The sequence below is a fragment of the Apis cerana genome, linkage group LG5 (genome assembly GCF_029169275.1).
Source record: "Apis cerana isolate GH-2021 linkage group LG5, AcerK_1.0, whole genome shotgun sequence".
Lineage (NCBI taxonomy): Eukaryota > Metazoa > Arthropoda > Insecta > Hymenoptera > Apidae > Apis > Apis cerana.
The window spans coordinates 9,294,496-9,317,322 of record NC_083856.1 but is presented as its reverse complement, the minus strand read 5'-3'; the positions used below and the strand labels follow the sequence as shown (position 1 = coordinate 9,317,322).

General features: G+C 26.3%; 4 protein-coding genes across 44 annotated transcripts in view; 2 read left to right on the top strand and 2 right to left on the bottom strand.

Annotated features, from left to right (window-relative positions):
- The window catches only part of LOC108004187 (septin-7), a 32,598-nt gene extending 22,163 nt beyond the window's left edge, over positions 1–10,435 (bottom strand). For 5 of the 37 annotated variants that reach the window (XM_062074950.1, XM_062074951.1, XM_062074948.1 and 2 more), the window contains exons 1-2: positions 2,047–2,630; positions 702–1,194 (exon numbers count right to left, since the gene is read on the bottom strand). In XM_062074950.1, the coding sequence (XP_061930934.1) occupies positions 702–1,040 (339 nt within the window). In that variant the 5' untranslated portion in view covers positions 1,041–1,194; positions 2,047–2,630. The other 32 variants (XM_062074975.1, XM_062074956.1, XM_062074964.1 and 29 more) reach the window with 21 other exon arrangements.
- Positions 10,436–10,583: 148 nt separating this feature from the next.
- On the top strand, positions 10,584–12,106 carry LOC107994486 (lysophospholipase-like protein 1). The gene is made up of 5 exons (XM_017051447.3): positions 10,584–10,724; positions 10,834–11,082; positions 11,216–11,340; positions 11,434–11,694; positions 11,795–12,106. Exons 2-5 carry the CDS (start codon positions 11,004–11,006, stop codon positions 12,017–12,019), a joined length of 690 nt encoding a protein of 229 aa, XP_016906936.1. The 5' UTR covers positions 10,584–10,724; positions 10,834–11,003; the 3' UTR covers positions 12,020–12,106.
- Positions 12,107–12,364: 258 nt separating this feature from the next.
- LOC107994487 (GATA zinc finger domain-containing protein 14) lies at positions 12,365–18,121 on the top strand. The gene is made up of 4 exons (XM_017051448.3): positions 12,365–14,195; positions 15,283–15,630; positions 15,796–16,030; positions 16,107–18,121. The coding sequence occupies exons 1-4, from the start codon at positions 14,117–14,119 to the stop codon at positions 17,020–17,022; spliced, it is 1,578 nt and encodes a 525-aa protein (XP_016906937.1). The 5' UTR covers positions 12,365–14,116; the 3' UTR covers positions 17,023–18,121.
- A 528-nt stretch (positions 18,122–18,649) lies between these two features.
- Positions 18,650–22,396, bottom strand: LOC107992894 (zinc finger protein ZFP2). 5 transcript variants are annotated; one of them, XM_062074926.1, is made up of 12 exons: positions 22,307–22,360; positions 22,040–22,142; positions 21,895–21,957; positions 21,758–21,820; positions 21,554–21,636; positions 21,343–21,475; positions 20,979–21,273; positions 20,766–20,868; positions 20,422–20,685; positions 19,826–20,147; positions 19,403–19,746; positions 18,650–19,316 (listed from the first exon to the last, which is right to left on the bottom strand). In XM_062074926.1, the coding sequence occupies exons 2-12, from the start codon at positions 22,053–22,055 to the stop codon at positions 19,071–19,073; spliced, it is 1,932 nt and encodes a 643-aa protein (XP_061930910.1). In that variant the 5' UTR covers positions 22,056–22,142; positions 22,307–22,360; the 3' UTR covers positions 18,650–19,070. The 5 variants fall into 5 exon arrangements, with proteins under 5 accessions (XP_061930910.1, XP_016904497.1, XP_016904496.1 ...); XM_017049008.3 differs by lacking the exon at positions 22,040–22,142 and having other exon boundaries at positions 22,307–22,378; XM_017049007.3 differs by having other exon boundaries at positions 22,040–22,363.
- Positions 22,397–22,827: the final 431 nt, after the last annotated feature.

Genomic DNA, 22,827 nt, shown 5'->3' with positions numbered 1-22,827 from the left:
ATTGCACCCCTATTTATGATTTTTTACATTATAAAAATTTATTTATGTATGTAAATGCAATTCATATTTAAAAATTTTAAACATATCGATCTTTGACAATTCATATTACTTACTCAAAAGAAATTAAATATCTATGATTTTGATATAAAAAAATTTTTTGTTTTTATAATCGCGTTAACATTTCATGTAGCTTTCGATTGCCGTAATTAATCTTTAATTAATCTTTTTGTAATTAAAAAATTCGTTTATTGATTTTATAAACTTATCGATTTTAAATTTATAGTGAAGCTCCTCAAAGACATCTAAGATTAGAAGGTTCTATGACCCGGCCAAACGCATATGAGGTTAAGTTAATCGATATGAAATCTACCTTAAAAACTAATCTCGGCAGTCTCGCATACGAAACAAATTTCCTATTTATGGTAAATTTCACATTCCATCAATATTAGTACTTAGCGCTATTCAATTCTACTTCTATTTATATTTGTCTTAAGTAATAATTTCTAAAAATCTATTATCAACAATTTCATTATATATTACATTATAACAACAACTTCATCATAAATACAATCAATTTCAATATAAATATTGAATCATTTGTTATAAACAATTTACAATTATCATAAATTGTCTATTTTAATAGAAAAATTATACGAACATAATGAATCATCAGTGAAAAAAGAAAGGATGCTCAGTCTTACCGACGTGGTGTCACCATTCGTTTTTTCCCCGTCCAATATCCTCTGCCTGAGGGCAAGTCTGTCAAGGCTTGCCAGCCTGTAACTACCTCCGACTTCGCGATCTCTGCTTAATCGTTCGGTTGTGCCGCTGCCATTCCAACCGGCATTAAAACTCGACGTGTATTTCGGTAAAGTTGGTGGTGGCACTTGACGCGGCTTGTCACGGTTCAACATCGAGTTGCTAGTATGTAAAAACGATGAATTGTTCGAGACAGTCCTTGTGGACGACGACCAACCAATTGTGGTTTTTATTCCGTTGCTTTGTGTACCAGCGGAACCGTTTTGATTTTCGGTCGACATTTCCACGTTCTCACGTGATCTATGTTCAACACAATTCTCTCTTTCTCCCCTTTATTGAGAAACAATTCCCAATATATTTAGTTTGGTCCTTTTTATCGTTCAAGCAAATTGATAATGGAGAGTTATGTCATATTTTTTCCCTTTTTCTTTTTGTCTAAGAATAGAAGGAGCCATAAGTTAATATAAATAAATTTAAAGTGTGCAATATGTAAAAATGATTTATATATAATGGAATGTATTGTGAATATATGAATTGTTCGATGAAAATAGATAAAATATAAATGAAAGAAATGGAACGAATGAAATAAAAACCATTGAAGTGAAAACGAAAATATGTTATGCAGTTGCTTCTTTAGCTTAATATCGGTTTTTTCAAACTCATGATATTGTTGATGTGATATTTATACTATGATGATAAATTCACTACATAATGTTAATTAATCCAAGATTTTTTAAATATAAAAAAAAATATAATTTTTAATGGTTATTTAGATCACCGATAAACAAAATTCAAACAGAATAAATTAAAAATATATTAATTTTTGTTTTTATATTTCAATCGCCAGTTATCGGAAAATTTTTCATAAATGCTAAACTTGAAAACACTTGTTTTATCATAAAAAATGATAGGGCATTCTATAAGATATTAACCTCTTTTAAACAATTTGTACTAAACTGTAGAAGAAAGATAAAAAATTTATGAAAAAAAATTCTTTTAAAATATTTTCTAGCAAAATAGACAGAAAAAAAGGTACGAAAACAATGGATTTAGAATGTGAACTCAAATCCCTTGAATGGCGATAACTTAGCCGCTGTGAAAGCCACGATGTGCCCTTGGAAACGCCTTTATTACACAGGATCAACAGAAACCATATCACGGTCATAGACATCGCAGATAATATTACAAATGAATGCACAATTCGAGCACAAAAGCACATGCACATATATATATATCCATTGTTAAATGATTAATTACTTGAAAGAAAACTAGTAAATATGTACTCACTATTATGATTTTGTGTATTATATCTGTCACACTTGAACAAAAAATTTGCGTACGCGTGTGAAATAACACTTTCGTATAGAGGGGAGTGCGAAGTATGTAATACAGAATAAAGAGCGAAAGAGAATAGTAAGAAAAAGAGTAAAAGAAAGAAGAGAAAGAGAGAAATCGTGCATCGGTTAGCACTGCGTGGGCTCATGAACGCCGGTGTTGCTGGTGATTCACGCTGTCGGCAAACCGGCCGAACGTGGCCACGTTCACTCTCACTTTTCTATGCATTGTTTCATTATCGACTAGTTCTCCTTTTCTTTTTTTCCGAAAAAAAGATTTAAGTGACGTTATTCTTCGTTCCACCGATTCTCAAGTAAGAAAAAAAACAACAGTGGGGGAGAAAAAGTTAAACGACCTCTCTGCCAAGCACATACACTAACACTAACTCACGCGCGCGTATATGCACACAGTCTTGCCAACAATAGTTGACAAGCGATAGCACAGACCGATTCATACGACTCGCCCGACTCGGATATACTGCGGTCCCTAACGAACGACCACGCCTGACGCAGCTACTACTAAAAGTGGGGGTAAATTCACTACACTACCGCTTGTGCTCGTCAGATAACCAACGAGGCTGCCTCTCTTACTGCGCATGTGTTCCGTGGAATAACGACGACCAATAGTAAGTCGCTATACGACCAACCTGGTGGATGAGCGAACATATTGTTCTCGCTATACGGTTCGGTCAGTGTTCTTACGAAGTCGACGAATCATGTTTGAAATTATTTTTCCTATATTTTAAATGAAGATACATCTAGTGCTGGTATATAAATAAATACTTTTTCATTTTTTAATTGAAATTTAATTTTTGAAACCAATTCGTAGATTTTATTTTGAAACAATATGATTGAAGTATAGAAAATTTAAAATTATTGGAAATCTATGTACATATAATAGAATAAAAATATATATAAAGAGAGTAAAGAAAAATTTATAAAAAAAATTATATATTTTCATACTTTTTTTTTACCAACTATTTTGTGGATGTAAAATATAATTACGAAAATTATGTATATAGTCTAAATATAAGTATAGTAATAATAAGTATATAGATTTTTTGAATATGGTGACGCTATACATCCAATGAACTTTTTTTGTTTGTTCATTTAATTTGAAATACATATATTTATAATATAATTTCATAATATTTCTAAAAATATATAATTTAAGTAATATCTAAAATTATTCTTTTTTATTAATATCGAAGATAAAAATATATATAATTATTTTTATATAAATTAAAAGTAACTAGTATACTTTATCTATAATATTATTTTATAATATTATTTTCTAGAAATAAAAATTTTAGATAGAAAAGATCAATATGTGAATACAAGTGATATTCAGAAATACAATGATATATATACATAGCAATAGTTCAATGCTTTTATTAGCTCGAAGTCCAATTAAGGCCACAATGATATTCCAAGTATGTATTTTGCTATGTACTTCCTAGTGTCACGTTAGAATAGTATCAAGCATGACAACTTAATAAAAAAATCATTAACAGAATCATTAATATTATAAAAAAATTTATAGTTGGACAATATGACATAGATCATGTTTTTCTATCAAACATAATAAAACTTTTGTAATCATCTACTATCATAGTTTAATCCTTCATATTATTTCAATATTCACATTATTGAAATAAAAATAAAAACATTTCATTTATTTACTACAAAATCGTTAGTCAATCTTACTTGATATAGATAAAAATTTATCAAGATATAACAATATTTCATATCAAAATTTTTTCAACAAAAATTTATAATCATACAAATAAGAAAATAAAACGAAAGTAACTACCTGTTGAGAAGAATTGGCTCGTTGATTATTGTATCTGGCAAGAATTGCCGGATCGAGACGACGTCTCGACAATGCAGTTACTGGCATTTTAACAATTTTATCGCATCACAACAAATGTCTATATTTTATGTCTTTATTAATTGCACGTTAGAATCCAATCGATGATTGAAATTTGTCAGATTTTACATATTCTTCAACATCTTTCAACTTTTTTATATTCTTTAACTAATATTTTCAACACTTCAATACACAATGAACAAGTTTAAATACATATAATTAAATTAAATTTTAAGTTATAAATTTAAATTTTTCAACTTAGAACGATTAATTTAATTATTTAAAAAAATAAATTCTTTACTTAGTTAATAATTAATTAATTTTCTGTTATGATATTAATAAAAAACCGAAAGAACTATTAAAGTTGATTCTCGGACTTATCTTTGCGCAAGCTTAAATCGATTATTAAACGTTATCGCAATTATATCTTACGCTAAATCACATTACTCACAATTGATGATCTTAATCATTCACGTGAAATGAATCAGTTACGAGTTTTCTCGAATCTTATAATAGATGTGTCATAAAAATTATTGAGAAAAATTTCTTAACACGATCAATCCAACATAATTCACTGACGAAATATTTAAATGTTTATTTCGTAAATATTTTGTAAATATTATTAAGAAATACAAAGGAGACATTGATTTCTGACAAAATTATTTTTAATTTTTTTAAAATACCTTGAAAGAACAAAAAGAATACTATACAGAATAATATATTTATGGGATATTTTTAAAAGATTTTCAAGATGAAAATAAACATAGAAGTTGATGTGCAAAAATATCCGTTAAAATTTAGTTTTCAAGTTGTGAACAATATAATTTTGCATTATGATGAAGTAAACTATAGATAGAAATATCGCTTATCCATCACTGTATATGAAAATAAAAATTATTACTATGTTTGTATACAAACTTGTAAAAAATTCCAAGATTCAGAAAAAACAAAGAAAATTTAAGTAATTTTCTTAATATTTCGTCTTTGAATTATGAATAGAAAAAAATATCACAACGAGACACAATCGAAAAATGAAAAAATTGCTTCTGAAAGTATGAACTAAAGTTACGGAACGAAACGCATGTTCGTGATCTTAATATTACGAACACGAGACACGACGCTTCCACGCGTGTCGGCCGACAATTGGAATGTGACTAGCCTTATCAGAAACTTACCGCTGCCGTAGTGTCCAAAGTATCCGTGGCGGTTGTGACGTTGTCGTAGTTACAGTGATCATCGTCATCGTGCCGGCATTTATCGCGTCGCGTGCGGTCATCCAACATCCGCGTGAAACCGGAAACAGAAGAACGGAGAAAGAGGAAGGAAAGACAAGTGCGATAAAAGGATAACGGAAGGAGGAAAGGGAATAGTGATGCAAAGGGAAAAAAAATATGTTAGTCTACTATAGAGAACGTATTTTATGATTTTATAAATATACATATAATGTTTTAACATAATGTTTCTTTTTTTTTGTAAATAATTAGGAAAAAACCGTTTTAAATAATTTAGATATTAACTAATGCTATAAAGTCACCATAATAAATACCAAATTTCATTATTAATATTCGATTATTATACCGTTGCTACTTTCTTAGCTATTGATTTGTATTCTTCTCATTGTCAATCGTGGAATGCAATGAAGGAATTAATATAATTGAAACTGTCGAAGTATTAGGTACATTATTGGGCAATTAGGTCGATCTATTAGGCGATCCACTAATTATCTTGAACAGGATATTAAGTGCTAGAACATCACAGAGGAATGACCTCGTTCCAATTCTACTTCATATATGTTCGAGCAAATAATTATTAATAAGCAAATAATATCATTCATATAAAATATATCTTTTTTTTAAACTTCTATCAAAGAAAGATATTGGTTCTGATAATTTATGTATGCGAATAATTTTTTGCATTCCAATTAACAATTTTTTCAACTCCCAAGATATCTTGAACTAACTTCAAGATATTTCAAATATCGTTCTCGTTTCAGTCGGTTAATGTACGCGCGACGATCCAATTAAAAGGTACGTCTCTCGAATGTAGTTTCGGTCGAGCAATTTAATCGAAACATCGATAATGCACCGCAAATTAATCTGTTTCGTTCAATACAAGTCGAACACGCACAAATTATGCCTGTCAACTTTGTTAGAAGAGATATAAATTAGTATTGTCCCTCGATTAATAAGAATTTCAGAGCATCGAGTTTAATTGGTAACACTTTATTTTTAATTTATCAAATTGAATTATCAAGTAGAACCACTTCTGCTATTGAATTAACTCTAATTTTTCTCAAGAGATTTTCTTTTATTCGCATGATCAATTATGATTATTTAATTGCTATAAATATCATTTTTTTCAGCTCATTTCATTGCTAATTAATAAAAACGCAAAAGGATTCGCTTACGTGTATTTTGTGGGATAAACACTACAGTGGAAGTTTCCATTTTGATCATAGGGACATCAACTCTCTCTTACTTTGTCGCCGCTATCAAACTTTTTCTTTCAACTGGAAAGAGTTAGAATCACGGGGCCAGCTCGAGACGTGAGTAAACGCGACCCGAAAATAGATATCGCAAAAAGTAGAAAACCGCGAAAATTCCAATGTCGGATCTTAAATATCATTAGAATTCTTCTCGTGATCGTCTCGAGACATCGATTCAATTGATGTTTCGAACAAACGACTATTCGAGCTCTTCGAACACGATATCACTATGAACGAAAAGATAATCGTTCACTGTTAAGAATTACTTTCCTTATGTATTTATGCTGTATATAAAATGAATATTCTTCGACGCAAAGTATCGGAAATACTCTATTAATGATCAATTAATGATCAGCCGATGAGTTTATGATTCAAATTTATCGTGAAAAAAATTGTAACGAGATATTCGTCACATTGCACAAATTGTAAATAAAATATAATTCTATGGAAAAAGGAAAAATTGTAATCGATCGAATTAATCGAATTAATAAGTCGGTCACAATGGCCTCTCCTTCTTTCGGTATCGGTTGCTTTTTACCGTGTCAACGGATTGGATATTGACGAGATAACCGCGATAGAAGCGAGATTCCTAAGGTTTCGTTACGCTACAAAAGAAACACAAAACTTGAAATTGGATTATAGAGAGGAGGAGCACCGACTCGCGATTTCACGTCGCGTTTTCTGGCTACTCGCGCGGAATAAAAATATCTGGAAATTCCACAGCCTTTCTACGGATAAAAAGACAGCTGCCTCTAATAAAATGATTTCGATGAGAACAATCCTTCTCGATGATCGATCACTTTCCTTTATTGAATCCTCTCTTCGCTCACTTAATAACAATTGATCATTGGATTAAGAAAAAAAAATTCTTATCTTGTGAAGCACACATTTCGCTTCTCATCGATGTTAGGTACAAAGAAATTGTCAAACAACACCTGAGATCAAACTGGTCCCTGTGATTCCTTTAAATCAACACTACAACCATTTTGTTACTCGCGAAAAGAAAAGATATATTATCGAGAATCACACGAAATTCTAAGAAATAAATAAATAACACGATAATTCGATCATGTATGCCGGTTTACGAGGATGAACCGAAGGCTCCGCGTGTCTACACCTCGAATACAGAAAGTGTACTAAAATGTTGACGATGCACGCCGGTTCAAGATCGGTGGCTCCGCGTGTTTCACGTGCCGGCGAAGAAGTGGCCGACCGTTCTCTGTGCGCGGGACAATTATAATGTTAAACCTACGGTCTCTGCCTCCCTCTTTTCTTTCTTCCCTTCTTTCTATTTTACGTTCCGGCCGATGCACCGGTTTTATGCTACCATAACTGTTACTCCGTCAATCAGCCATCGAACTTCTATTACAAACGCACCATGCATCGCGATCTATTCTAAGATCGAGATAATGTTCGTTCGATCACCTCTTCACCGATAGTAATCGTACATACTTTTATTCCTAATAACGGATTATTAAGGATTACAATCAGAATATTAAATATTGAATTCAAGTTTATTAAGAATTCAAGAAAAAAAATTATTTATAATTTATAACCTAAAAATTAATAATATGTACGTGTATGTATGTAATGTATCTAATGTACTAATATAAAAGGTTTAATAAAACTAAAAGATTATTGATTTATTACGATAAACGTAATTAGAAGAGAGTTTGATTTTTATTGATGAATAATAATAATTTTTGTTTCTGATAAAATAATATATATGGAAGAAATGTCAAGAGTTTATAGAGAATTCTAAATGAAAGAGGCGTTTCTTTTTGTTGTGAATAATACATGACGCAAAGTTGTTTGAGTACTCGAAATTCGAAACGAGTATTCAAACAAATAAATCTCATTTTGTATCCAATTCAAACTAAGTACTTTTAGCTTTTGAATATTGAAATATTCGAACGTTTCGGCTATACTCGATTTTATTTGAATATTAAAATTTAGTTCAATGTCTTCCTTTTTTTTACATATTTAAAATTTATGAATGTGGAAGTAAAATTGTGATTATTCAATAAATAACGATAACTTATCGATATGTTATCGGTATTTAACAATGCTACAACGAAATCGCACTTATCGTAACTTATCGTAATAGTAAAATATTGATAATGATAATGAAGATTAGGAAACTAAAATTTATTTAAACAATTAATTCTCTTATATTTTCCTCTGTGCTCCTTTATATTATAAATATTATATATATAATAAAATCTTAATGATTTATCGATAAATTATCGATATTAAATTCAAAATAGTTAACACGATGCAAGAGGCGATAAGAAGTTTGAGCTCTTCAAATACAGTTAGCTATTCATTCAAACTTCGAGGTCAGATAAATGAACGTACAATAAAGTAAGTTCAAAATACATCTCAAATGAACAATAACTAATTAGTTATTATTCTAGCTTTTTATTGTTATTCAATAATTCCTAATATTTGAGATAAAATTTATTTTATTATCAAAAAAAGTGCAAAATTATTACATTGTTAAAAATAATCAGGTGAAATACTTTCTTTGTCATTCTTTTTTCTAGTAGTACAAGTATAAATGAATATACTTTTCAAGAAGAAAGCAAAAAAGATAGATAGACAAGATGTACTCACTGTTATTGCATTACTACCGAGATCGGTATATGTATATGACAGATATGATTTCACCAAGTCGTGTAGAATAATAGTTTAAAGTTACATGACTAAAGAAAACGAGCTAGTTGAGAATACTACATTAGTGTAACTGATAGAACTATGGGTAATATATGAATGTTATTTTCCAAATAATATTTATATTTTTTTCTTCTTAATATTTTTTTAATATTAAAATTTTAATTTTCAAGTTTTTTTATTTGTAAATTAAAGTGATTAAATATAATCTAAAATGAAATTGTATTATTTTTATAGCACGTATAAAATCTTCAATGGTTAATAAACGTAATCAAGATAAACAGTGTGTAGGAAGAGAGTTCAGCTCTCAGAAAAGATTTGTTTTGATTTCTACTGGTTAACTTGAGATGGCAATTTACACCGGGCTATTTAAACCACTTGTGTACGGTTGAGTAAGTGATGGTGATAAGTGAAATGAAACATAACATCAAAGTACAGTGCATAACCAGCAAACTTCATGATGTTGTGTAACGAAAACGGAAACAAAATTTTATCTTTAAATTCTATATCCAAGAATAAAATGAATATACATATTTTGATCTTAATAAATAGTTATTTAAATTTGTATTTCAATATGCATATAGTTATTTTTTTGTATTATACACTGAATATAATATTTATAACAAAAAATAAAATTATGGCATAATATTTTTATCTAATATATTTACAATAATGGAAAAATTATCTGTTATACGATATATTTGCATACGAATACGAAAAGGCGAATATATACATGTTACATATAATGTTTTCTTAAAATTTGTTAACGACAAAATTCATAAGAAAAAAGAATAGTATAAATTATATGACATTCAAAAAAAATAAGAATTCTGTGAATAACATATTAGAATAACATGAATGAAAGGAATTTGAATTTCAAGAGTGTATGACTCACACGAAAATCAAAAAATATAATAAAAATACAATTTATATGGTTAAATTAAAGCGGCTGAATTATTTCACCGAATAGTTGGTAGGTTAGGTCGGCTGCTGTATTGACCGGGCAGTTACGGCGCTGTGTATTGACGCAAAAATTTGGCGCCCTCAAAATGGTTGTCTTTGCGAGCCATCGAATTTCTATATTTCATATATGTTGAAGAAAACTTCTGACTACTCACCACTTCTCTGCATCGTTCCGCCAGGACGTTACGATTCATTAAACATAACTCTACTGATCGAACAGCGTGAGAAAAATTTTAGCAGAACACCACCGACGTATCCATCAACGCGACACTAATACCCTATCAACACAACCAAGCACTCGTGCCTTAACCCAGCCGGACCGCTGTCTGGCATGCGATTTCAAATGATCTCGAAGAGAGTCGAATGAAAATCGAGATATGCGTGCGCAGAAATGTGGTTATGTCGACAGTTCGACCATGATTAACCGAGCAATGATTTTTTTATAAACAATTGAATAAAGATTTTCATTCGAAATAGTTTGTATTTGTTTCAAATGTACTATGAAATATTTAATATCTAAATATCTAATATCTAATTATATATATTTTAATTTATTGACATATTATTGATAATTAGATTTAAATGAACGACATTAACTTTATATTACTTTGCAAATTGAAATAAATATTTTTAATAAAATGTAAGTACATAGTCTCTGTTTTTATTTTATGTACAAATTAATCAAATACATCTTATAATTCATTAATTTAAAAACGTCATTAAAACATAAATGAAAACTACCTTCACAGAATAGGAATATTTAGGTACATTAACTTAGTAGAATTGAGATGTTGGACATCTTGTATTGCATAAAAAAACAAATAATATTGATAAATAGAAATTGATTATCATTATTTAAAAAATCATTAAACATATTATAATTATTCATTATTTTAATGTTGCAATATATAAATATAATATGACTAGACTACCAAAGATTGACATTGTAAGTGCTACTAAAAGGCATAGTGCTAGTCTATTCTTATTTCATGGTTCAGGTATTTATATTTATATTCATGTACATATTGTAATATCATTAAATAGCATAAATATATATTATAAATAATTTTTTTATTATCAATTTTTATATAAATAATAGATCCGAGTTAAAAGTTATTTTTCACACTTTAGGATCTGCTGGAAATAATTTTAAAGAATGGATTGATATTTTAAATAGAGAAGAATTCAAATTTCCACATATAAAAATTATTTATCCTACTGCACCTTTATTACCTTATACACCTAATAATGGAATGGTAATAAATTGATAATAAAATCAAAATATATATAATATAAAATACAATATAAAAAAAAATATTGATAATTGATATAAAAATGAATGCTTTTAGCCTAGCCATGTATGGTTTGATCGTAAAGGCATATCTATTGATGCATCAGAAGATAATGAATCAATAAATTCAATTTGTACTACTGTTACAGAATTTATTGATAAAGAAATTTCTAATGGAATTTCTTCTGATAGAATTGTTGTTGGTGGTTTTTCAATGGGAGGAGCTCTATCATTATATTTATCATATAAATATAAATTATCTTTAGCTGGTTGTTGTGTTATGTCTAGTTTTCTTAATAAAAATTCATTAATATATGAGGTATGTATCTTACATGTATCTTATATAAATAATAAATTTTCACATAATCTTTTTCAAAATTAGCATATTTGATGTATTTTTTTTTATTATAAATATATAGAATTTACAAAAAAATCCAAATATACGTACGCCACCTCTTCTACAATTTCATGGTATAGAAGATACGCTTATTCCAATACAATGGGGAAGAGAATCTTATAATAATTTAATAAAACTTGGAGTTATTGCTCAATTTGTGCCATTAGATAATGTTGATCATGAATTAGGTGACAATCAAATACAATTTTTCAAAAAATGGCTTTTAAATATTTTACCAGAGAAATAATTTCTCACTTATTTAAAATAAATATATCACTGTAAAATATTGTTACAAATATTTTTGTTAAATAAATAAAGCATAAATGAGTTAGAACAATGTACTATTATTTATTTAGAATAATGTACTATTATTAAATTTAGAAGTTTATTTTTAAAGTATTACATTATTTAATAAAATATATAAAGACCATTAGAAATTTAAAAAAAAATCTTTTTTATATTTAAAATTTAAAACATATATAAAAAAAATATTTATAATATAAAGAAAATAATAAAGATTAACTTTGATTCTATTTATGGAAAGTGGGTAGACAAATAAGCGCCACCGAGTAGAACATCGACGAATCGTAAGTCAGTGTCTCTAGGGGCCGTGAGAAGGTGCTGCGCCCCACAAGTTACAGAGAAGTTCGAGGGTAGTAACGCATTCGACACATTGGCCTCATAGATATAACCCATATACAACGAATAAATAAAATTCTTTTTTGTAATTATTATTCTTTCAATGAAATTTAAAAAAAAAATTAAAATTATTATTGTGTTCTTTCGTATAAATCAATAATTATAAATCGTGATATAAAAATATTACAAAAAAAGTGATAAGTGTGAAATTGATTTCTCGATTTATTATGTATTATATATACGATTTTATTTTTGAGTGCAATAATAATATATACACGATATTAAAATATATACGATATTAAAATATTATTTCATTTTTAAATGAGCGATATAATTTATAATTGATAACTTCAACTTTGAAGAATAAGATTCAATCTAATTAATAAAGTCGATTGAAAAATATGATAGTGATTTTTAAATATTTTTAAATATTATATTGAAATTAAACAATACAAAAAAAAATATTTTAAAAACTCATTGTATGAATACACAATACACTGACAGTAAATAATATGGCGCGCCTTCATCTGCAGTCAATGACGTCAAGCTTACAAAATGAAAGAGATGTCAACAATTTGATTTAAAAATTGAATGAATGAATATTTAAATATAAAATAAATAATAATTTTATTAAAAAACGAATAAAAATTTGTTGTTGTAACTATAAAATGTTATAAGTAAGTATATATACTTAAATAATATTCATCAGTAAGTAAAAATGTTAACTAAAAAAAATGTTTATTATTAAATATTTTATAAAATTCGAACAACGAATATCTAAATATTATTTTTCTTGAACGTCCAAATGCAAATTCACAAATTTGTCACTCTATTATTTAAAAACCGCACTGCGTCTGATGACATCGATCAGCAGATTTTCCGGGAAATTTGAATTTTCGATCGATGAAATTCAATTCTGTTATCCGATTATAAAACAAAGCGAAAATTATGGAGGTATAAAAAAATAAAAAAGAAATGGCGTTAACCAAAGTGCATGATGAAGATGAAAATATATCAAAATTAATATTCCATCAAAAATATGAAAAATTGATCAATCGGTAAAACTCAAATCTTAGAATTTATTTCTAAATAGTGAAGAAGAAATATAACAAAGAAACGAAATGTATTGAACCAGTAGATGTCCTCAATTGAGAAATAAAGACATCGAAGGCGAAAAGCAGCAGGTTGATGTTAAGTGGGGAGATATTAAAATGGGTCAAGAGTATCTACACGATGACAGTGTACGTTATTCGACTTCACGCTCGATGCTTTCGTGAAGAGATCCTTCTGCGAGTTTGTCGCGAGGATCATTAAGATCACGACATAATATCATCATCATTTCCCGCAATGTCATTAACACAATGAGAAACTCGGTCAATTTAAATTAATTTCGGCCATATAATAAATTCGTGATAAATTTTTTAACTAAAAATATTTCTATAATACAATTTATTAAGAAAGGGAATACAGAAATGAAATTGTATTTACAGAATAATCATCCTATCACATCAATAACAATTAAAGAACGTTTACATATAATTAGTTTGTGTATGTTTCTTGAATCGTTATTAGTTTAAATAGGAACTTTGAATCGCGTGATGTGATGCGTTATGTATAATAATTGTCAATATAATCATTTTGTGTTTAAACGTTGTTGAAAAGAAGAAGCGGATATTTTTCTGTGAAATTTAAAAAGATTATTTTCATGGTGTACGGATCGCGCAAAATTGCGGAGTCTGTGACCACCACGGGGACGACTTGGCTGTACAACATTACAACCCAAGGTAAATTTTTATATTTATTTTTTTTTAAATGTTTGATAATTGCATAATTATATGCAATTATTTGATTAATTTTTTTTTTAATTGTTATCTCAACAATCACAATTTATATTATATAATTTAATAATAAGAAAAAAGAAATTTTAAATTTATGATAAGAGAGAAAATAATTGCAAATTAAATAAATAAATGTATTTATATATTGAATAATAAATTAAATATTTAAAAGAATATTGTTAGCATATTTTTATTAATTTAAAAATAATTTTGGATAGTTATTATTCTCGTTATAATTAATTTTTTATTACTAAATTCTATTTCGATTTTCTAATTAATTTATGAATTTGAAAATATTAAAATAATCCACTGACAATGATATGTTATGATATGTTATACATTCTTCTCACTTTCACCTTGCTTTATTTTCCGGCAGATAACGAAATTTATTCTGTTAGCATAAGAGAGAGCGTTCCAACATTCGAAGTTAGTTTTCGCACGTGTCATAATTCACGAATAAATTACAATAAAGCATGATTTTCTTATCAATCTTTGTGACATATATCAGTAACGTATATCATTTAAAATATAACATATTTTTTATATTATTAACAAAGAAAAAGGGGAAAAAAGATTTCAAAGATTTCAAGTAACTGATATGTGAATTAATATATAAAAATAATATTATAACAATCATAAGAAATATAGAATATTATAATACTTTATTTCTAAATAATGTTGGAATATCAAAAAATAATGATAAGATTTTGCTTATATTAATATTGGAATATTGCCAGAAATACATACATTACTATTTATTCCGCATTGCGGATTGAAATATTTCTCATATAAAACAGAAGATATTTATGAATAATGTCCAATTTTTTCATTAAAATGTTTTCCGAAATAAAATGCGGATTAATCAAACTTTTACACGATAAATTCCATTGATAATTTTTATTGTGTAAAATGTAAAAAAATGAGAAGAATGAGAAAATCTATAAAATATCATATAATGAAATAACTTAATTTAAATTATTATCAGATCACCTATGATGCAATTGAAGATTAAAAGGAAGAATAATGCTTGCAGGCGAAATGAGCAGCAGCGGTGGGTTAGGATTCGGTGTCGGTGTCGGTGTCGGCGTCGCCGGTGGTCCAACCCTCGCAGCCGCTCAACAAGGCCAAGGGGTAGCCGCTCTTCTGGTGATGCTTGCTGTGCTTTGTTTTATATTCGCTTATTGCTGTTGGGGTGCTCCGTTCTGTAGATCTTTATGCAGACGACACTGTTGTTGTCGACTCGAGGATCCTGAACCAGATTCACGATTTAGCAACAACGATCAAACGATGGTAGCAACACCAACGATTATTTTATTACCACACGGTAGAATGCTCGTTGTGGATGGTACAATCTTTACACAGTTCCAAACAGATCCGACTGGTAAGATTATAATTACATATTAAATTTTATCATTTTTTTCTTCTTAGAAAAAAATTTCGTTTGATTAAAAAGAAAATTTGCTATTTTAAAAATTCTCAGAACTACATAAATATAAAATGTCATTAATTTAAAAAAGAAAATCAATTCACGCTTTTGGTGGAACAGGTTTAGATTTAGTGGAATTAGGTGACAGTGTACTACGAGCTCAAAGAAATTCAAGAAGTATAAATCGTCATCAATTGCAAAATAGTCAAGGTAGCATACTTGAAATGGATGCAGAAACGCCAAGTAAAGACAGTTTAGGATCTGTTGGGTGTTTTCCACCACCAACTTATGAAAGTATTTATGGAAAAGAAGAATCAGATATGCCGCCGTCGTATTCTGATATCTTATTACATAGGTAAATTTTATTTTTCAAGATAATTGTAATAAATTATTTTTCCTGATAAATTTTAATAAATTAATTCTATTATTAGATTTGCTAATCTTCCTCATGACATAAATATGCATAATTATTGTCACGATAGTAAAGAGGAAATTGAGATGCAAAGCTTAGATGGTTGTCCACATATACTTAGTAATCCAATGAATACGATAGCATATCCTTACGCGACAGTAACGAATTTTTCAAGTCAAAGCTTTCCACGGAGGAATGTCTCGAGAAATCCATCAATCATTAGCAATCCACTTGATAGTTATTACGTAGATAATGAATTAGAATTATATCGATTAAGCCAGGAGATGGTACCACGAGTATTTAGTAATACAAACTTTGAAGCTCTTAGAACTTATCAAGATGAAACTTCGTTTTATAATATGAATGGAAATGAGAGTGAACAACAAAACGATATGTTATCGAATAATGGAAATTATTGCACATCCGATAATAATATTCAACGAAACAACGAAAGAATACTTTCAAATAATATTGATGAAGTATCAAGTAACAGTATAACATCGGCAAATGAGTTAATGAACACGAGAAATCTGGTTCGAAGTATATCAAGAATTAGTCAAGAAAGTAGAAATAACATAGAGAATTCACAAAGAGATAATCAAGAGACTGGCATAGTTTTTGTTCGATTACCTCATTCTGAGAATTATAATAATAGCCATACTCCGCAAAATTGGTTTAACAATACTAATGAAAACGATAGGCCAGCAATACAAGTAAATCAAGAAAATCAATCTACTTTAAGAAATATACATTCCGAAAACGAGCAAATGAATGAAACTAATCATAACATGGAATCTAATTCAATAACATGTTACATTAGAAATCAAAACACTGATGAATCTAGATCGCACAGATTGGAAAATGAATCCGCTTATTCCGATGAAGAACCTAGAAATTTTGGAGCATTGGCAGATATCCGTGAAAGTCGAGTGTAACGCATAATATATAATATAGAAAATGTACATTAAAAATACAATAGAAAGCTCTCTGACCAAATGATATATCAACAATTATATCTTGTAAAAAATTCACAATAAAAATGGAAGTATATTTTATCAACAAAACATTTTGTTTTTATATAAGAACTAATTATTTTATTTCTTAAATTATAAACTTAATACAATATTTACACTAAAATTTAATATAAAAGTCTATAAATAAAATTAATACTATTTAAATTTAATTAAATAAAGTTTAAGATTCTTCGAATTATTGATTCTTAACATGTATTATAATAGATTTCATAATAATATTTAAAAAAGCCTACAAAAGTTTTGTATAAATAATTTAATTGATCTGAGAATTATCGAATCGTTAAAATTTTAAAAATAATTTTATATGCAAAAAAAAAAATACAATCATTTTAATAATTAATTGTGACACAATAATAGAAAGAATAACAATAGAACAAAGTTAGTTCAGTCCGTCCAAAGGTTAATCTACACACTAGATTCAATAAGTGTTAAGGAAATAATTGTAAATGAATTAAAATATTTTTTATTATTAGTATGTATTATTAGTATCTATTCTATGAACTATTTATATTATACATTTGCTTTATATATTATTTTAATATATGAAACATAATGCACTTGAAAATTTTTGACATGCAGACATAAATAAATAATATTACAAAGATTTATAATTTATATTTGTACGTATCACGAAACAATGATTGCAAAATAACAAAAAAAAGATGTGTATAGAATAACTGTTGGACACATCAAATCCTATGTACAGATTATGTATACATACATAATAATATGTAAATGTATCTTTTAAGTTGAGTTTAAACTTATTATTCTATAAAATTATTATGAAATAAATGTATAAAAGACTTATAGTCTTATCTTACAAAAAAATATGATATTATGTATGACACTTAAATTAATTTTACATTAAATTATTATGCATCATAAAGATATAACATATATAAAGTTATATAAAAAATTGTACACATTATTATTGTTGTTGTATAGATAAAAAAATAAAATTGAAGTTATTAATGAAATAAAATATTTAATAAAAAATTGATATTTTATTTTCATCTATTTTTTCCCTACTTAAAAATAAAATAAATGAATTAAATAATTATCAAGATATATTATAATATCAAGGAAAAGAAAAGAAATTGAAAAACATAAACGTATAATGCAATTGATACAACATTAATTTTATTTAAATAAAACAAAAAAATGAATTATATTAAATAATTAAAATAAATTATATAATATTATATAATATAATAAATTAATATAATATAATATTATATAATATAATATAATTAAATAATATTAAATCAATAAATATAATATTATTTTGTCATAATATTAAATTATCTTTTTTTAATTTAATTTAATTTATTAGATTAATTTGTTTTAAACTATTACTTATTACTTATAAATTTATTTATTTCATAATTATATTTTTTGAACAAGTAATACACAATTAATACAAAATAAACAATAAAAAAGTAATTTTAAACAAGTAATACAAAATAAATTATTTTTTTATAAATATTTAAAAAAAAATTTTTAAAGATATATTTAACTAATCATTATATTTCATTTTTTAATCATTTATTAAATGAAAAATTTATATTTAATACAATATAATAATATTTTATAATAATATTTTAGACACATAAGTATTTACAAATAGATAAAGAGCATAAAGTATACATATCTATGATTTGCAAATAATACATATTATACAAAAAGATGGAAAAAAAATAATTTTAAAATATCAATAGATTTAATTGCAAATTTATATTTAACAATTATTAATAAACATAATTCATAAAATTTTTTAATACAATATTTTTATAAGCATAAAAGCAAATATATTATTAAAAAAAGATAACAAATTATTTTATAATTTCAAAACAAATTTTGTTTGAAATTTTTTAATATTAATTGAAAAATGAATACTTTATGCGAAAATAAGAAATTAATTAATTTTTATTTTTTTGTCTTTTTCACAACTATGAATTTGCAGTACTTTCCTTTGAAAGTTGTAATACATGTATAATAACATCATCTATTGTACTTGTTGTTAAAAGACATTTTACCGTATTATCTTCTATGACAACCATAAATAAACGTTTTATGTTTTCTCTTAATCTTTCATTAAAAAGTAAATTACTTTCTGATGTTAATGGTTGGTGTCCACATCTTCTAATTACAGCTTCTAGAATATCTTGAACTGGAGCTTCAGGCCATCCAAAGAGCTGTACAAAACACGTGTGTGCATATATATTTAATATAATATATAATTACTATAATTTTAAATTATTATTATTATTTCAATTTATACCTGAAGTGTATCTTCATCAATTAATATTTTTAAAAGATCTGTAACAGCTTCCACCAATTTATCAGGAGAAAGTCTTGTAGAATTTCCATTCTTTGTTTTTTGTACAGCAACAGTAGCAATATTATATAATTGTATTTGTAAATGTTTTCTTTCAACTTCATTCATTACATCTTCTAGCAAGTCACGATGTTTTGCTTTAATATGCCTCATTAAACAATCTTGTCGTATGAAAACTCTATTACATTCAACACAAGATTGTGGTGGTTCTCGTCTATGAGTATTGAGATGAGCTTGTAAAGAAGATTTTGTAGAAAAAGCTTTTGTACATTTATCACATTTAAATGCTATAATGAAAAGGATATTTTTTAATTGTATTTTATATTTTATAATATATTTTGTAATATTATGCAATAATTTTTTTACCTTTAATTCCTGTATGAAGTATTGCATGTTTAACAAGATCTTCTCTTCTAATAAATCTTTTTTCACATACTTGGCATGTGAAAGGAGTTGCTCCTTCATGAACGAATTTTTTGTGAACATTTAAACGAGCTTTTCTATTAAATGCTTTTCCACATACATCGCAATAGAAACCATTTTCACCAGTATGATGAAATACATGTGCTCTCAATTGAGCAGCTTGAATAAATGATTTAGCACAATATTGACAAACATGAGGTTTCTCGCCAGTATGAGTCCTTTGATGACGATTTAAAGTTTCTCGGGCAGTAAATTTTTTTTGACACTATAATAATTAATAGATTAATTAATTATTACTTTTATATTATTAAATTATATTAATAATGTTTATAATTCAATTAAATTTTTTTGTTGTGTATCATATATATCCTGCATTAAAAACTTACATTAATTTCCCGAAGTATACGAAGTTTGCTTGTAATTACAAAAATTATATAAGAAAATTAATATTATAAAATATTGGAATTTATATAATTAAAATATAATGCCAAAACATAATTTATTAAAATTAGATTTCATTTCACATAAATAATACTTACATATTTACATTCAAATGGTTTTTCTCCTGTATGTATACGTCTATGTTTTTTTAATGCAAGAGAAGATAAGAAAGTCTTTGGACATAAATCGCATTGAACTGGTCGTTCTCCTGTGTGTACACGTTCATGAATTAATAATTGTTGATTAGTAAAGAATTCCTTAGAACAATATTTACAAGGTTTTTTTTGTCTTTGAGGAGTTCCAGCATGAATTCGTAAATGTTCACGTAAATTATCCTTACGTGTAAATATTTTTTTACAAATCTATTAAAATACAAGGTAATTAATAAATTGATAAAATTTTGAGTATATAAAAATTATAAATATTATGTATTAAAATTTACTTGACAACAGAATGTATTACGAATATTTCCATGGCATCCTGATTGCATTATATGGCGATTTAAATGATAGCTTCGTGAAAAATAAGTATCACAAGGTTCACATCTATAATTTTTTAAATTTTAAGTTATATTATATTTTTCTAATTTTTTGATTTCAATACAATAATACTAATTATATTAATAATATTAATATTAATTTGTAATTCAATTTACCTGAAAATTTTTCGATCTGCGTGATTGGTATAACGATGTCTATTTAATGATTTTCTGTCACAAAATGATTGTCCACAATCTTTACAAGTACATGACTCACACTGCCAATGGATTACTACATTGTGTCTTTCTAAAGATGACTTTTCTTTAAATGAAAGATCACAATGTTGACAGATAAATTCACCACCACTATGTGCAGTGCTCAAATCTTCAGCACAACAATGGCATTGTGTATCACGTACTGGCATAATTACTGGTTTATAATTATTACTTTCTTGATTATTAGAACTAGAATCTAAAATTTAAAATATATTTTTTTAAATAATTCAATAAAATCTTATATAATAAATTTTATGCAAAATACCTTTTATATTAGAATTATCAACATAATTTACATTATTATATTTCTTTTCATCTTCTGAATCATAATTCTCAAGAGTATTTAATTGCAAAATATTAGCATCTTCATTGCACACATTTAAATGTTCTTTTAGCATCTATTAAAAATAAATAATTTTGTAAAAATATATATATTATATTTAGTAAGTAATAACATAATAAAATCAAGCTCTTACATCTTCCGAATGAAAAACATGATGACACGTAACACATTCATAATCTGTTATAATTTGTATAATTTGACCATCATGAGTAATAACTGTAAAATATAATAAAAAAAACTATAAGAAATAAAAAAAAATAAAATAAAACAATGAACTTATTACAAAATAAAAAAAATACATAAACATTTATCAAATCATATATTTATTATAGCGTACCTTTCATGTCAGTGGATTCTTTTTGTTCCGTAGACATTATAATAGTTTCTTGTATATCTGAAACTTTAAAAATTAAGCATTAATACCATAGCATTTTTAAAAATTATTTGTGTATCATACTTGTACATTGTGATTACCAAATAATTTTTCTAATTGAGTTGCATCTCTCATTAATACTGCATTTTCAACTTTCACGATTTCTATAACAAAAATGACGCATGTCATATGCTACGTAATAATTAATATAAAATATTATAAAGTATTATAAAGAGATACAAATACCCATTATTTCTTCCATTATTTTTGATTTTAATAATTTAAACAATGAAGGAATTGTTTACGTTGTTTAAAAATTAAATATAAATATGTACTTTTAGCCCGTGTGCTTAAAAATTATACATATAAATTATAATATATATTCTAAACTTTAGCAAGTATATTTGCAACTTATAGATAATTTTAATTAAAAGTTATTAAAATGGAACAAAAATTTTAATAAAAATTTTTGACAATGGTTGATTATTATTAATTTTTAAACTTCTCAATCACCTGCACTGCCCCTGGAAAAATAATCCCTGCAAACCTAAATGCACATCAAAATGGCCTATGTCAAGGGGCATATATATGTGTGTATATATATATATATATATATATATACACATGCCTTCCATATTTTTATTTTGTTTTCTATAAATATTTTTTAAATTTAGGTTAAAAAATAATTTAACATATAAATCATTTTTAAATATTACAATTTTCAATATTTATTTAAAAATCAATTAATTGAATTAAAAAGAATAATATTTGTTCTATAATATTTAAACACGAATAATTATAAAATAAATGATTTTAATTAATTAATATTATTACAATAAAAAATTATTAAATTAAATAGAGATTAAAAAAATATATATTTATAACTTTATAAATGATGTGCTTGATGATATGTTTAATATAATTTTTTAAACTTAGTGTCACGATACTTATTTATTGTCGATCGATGATTGGTGAATTGATTTATTTCTTCTATGATATATAACAAATCGTTCTATTGAAAAATATAATAAAAA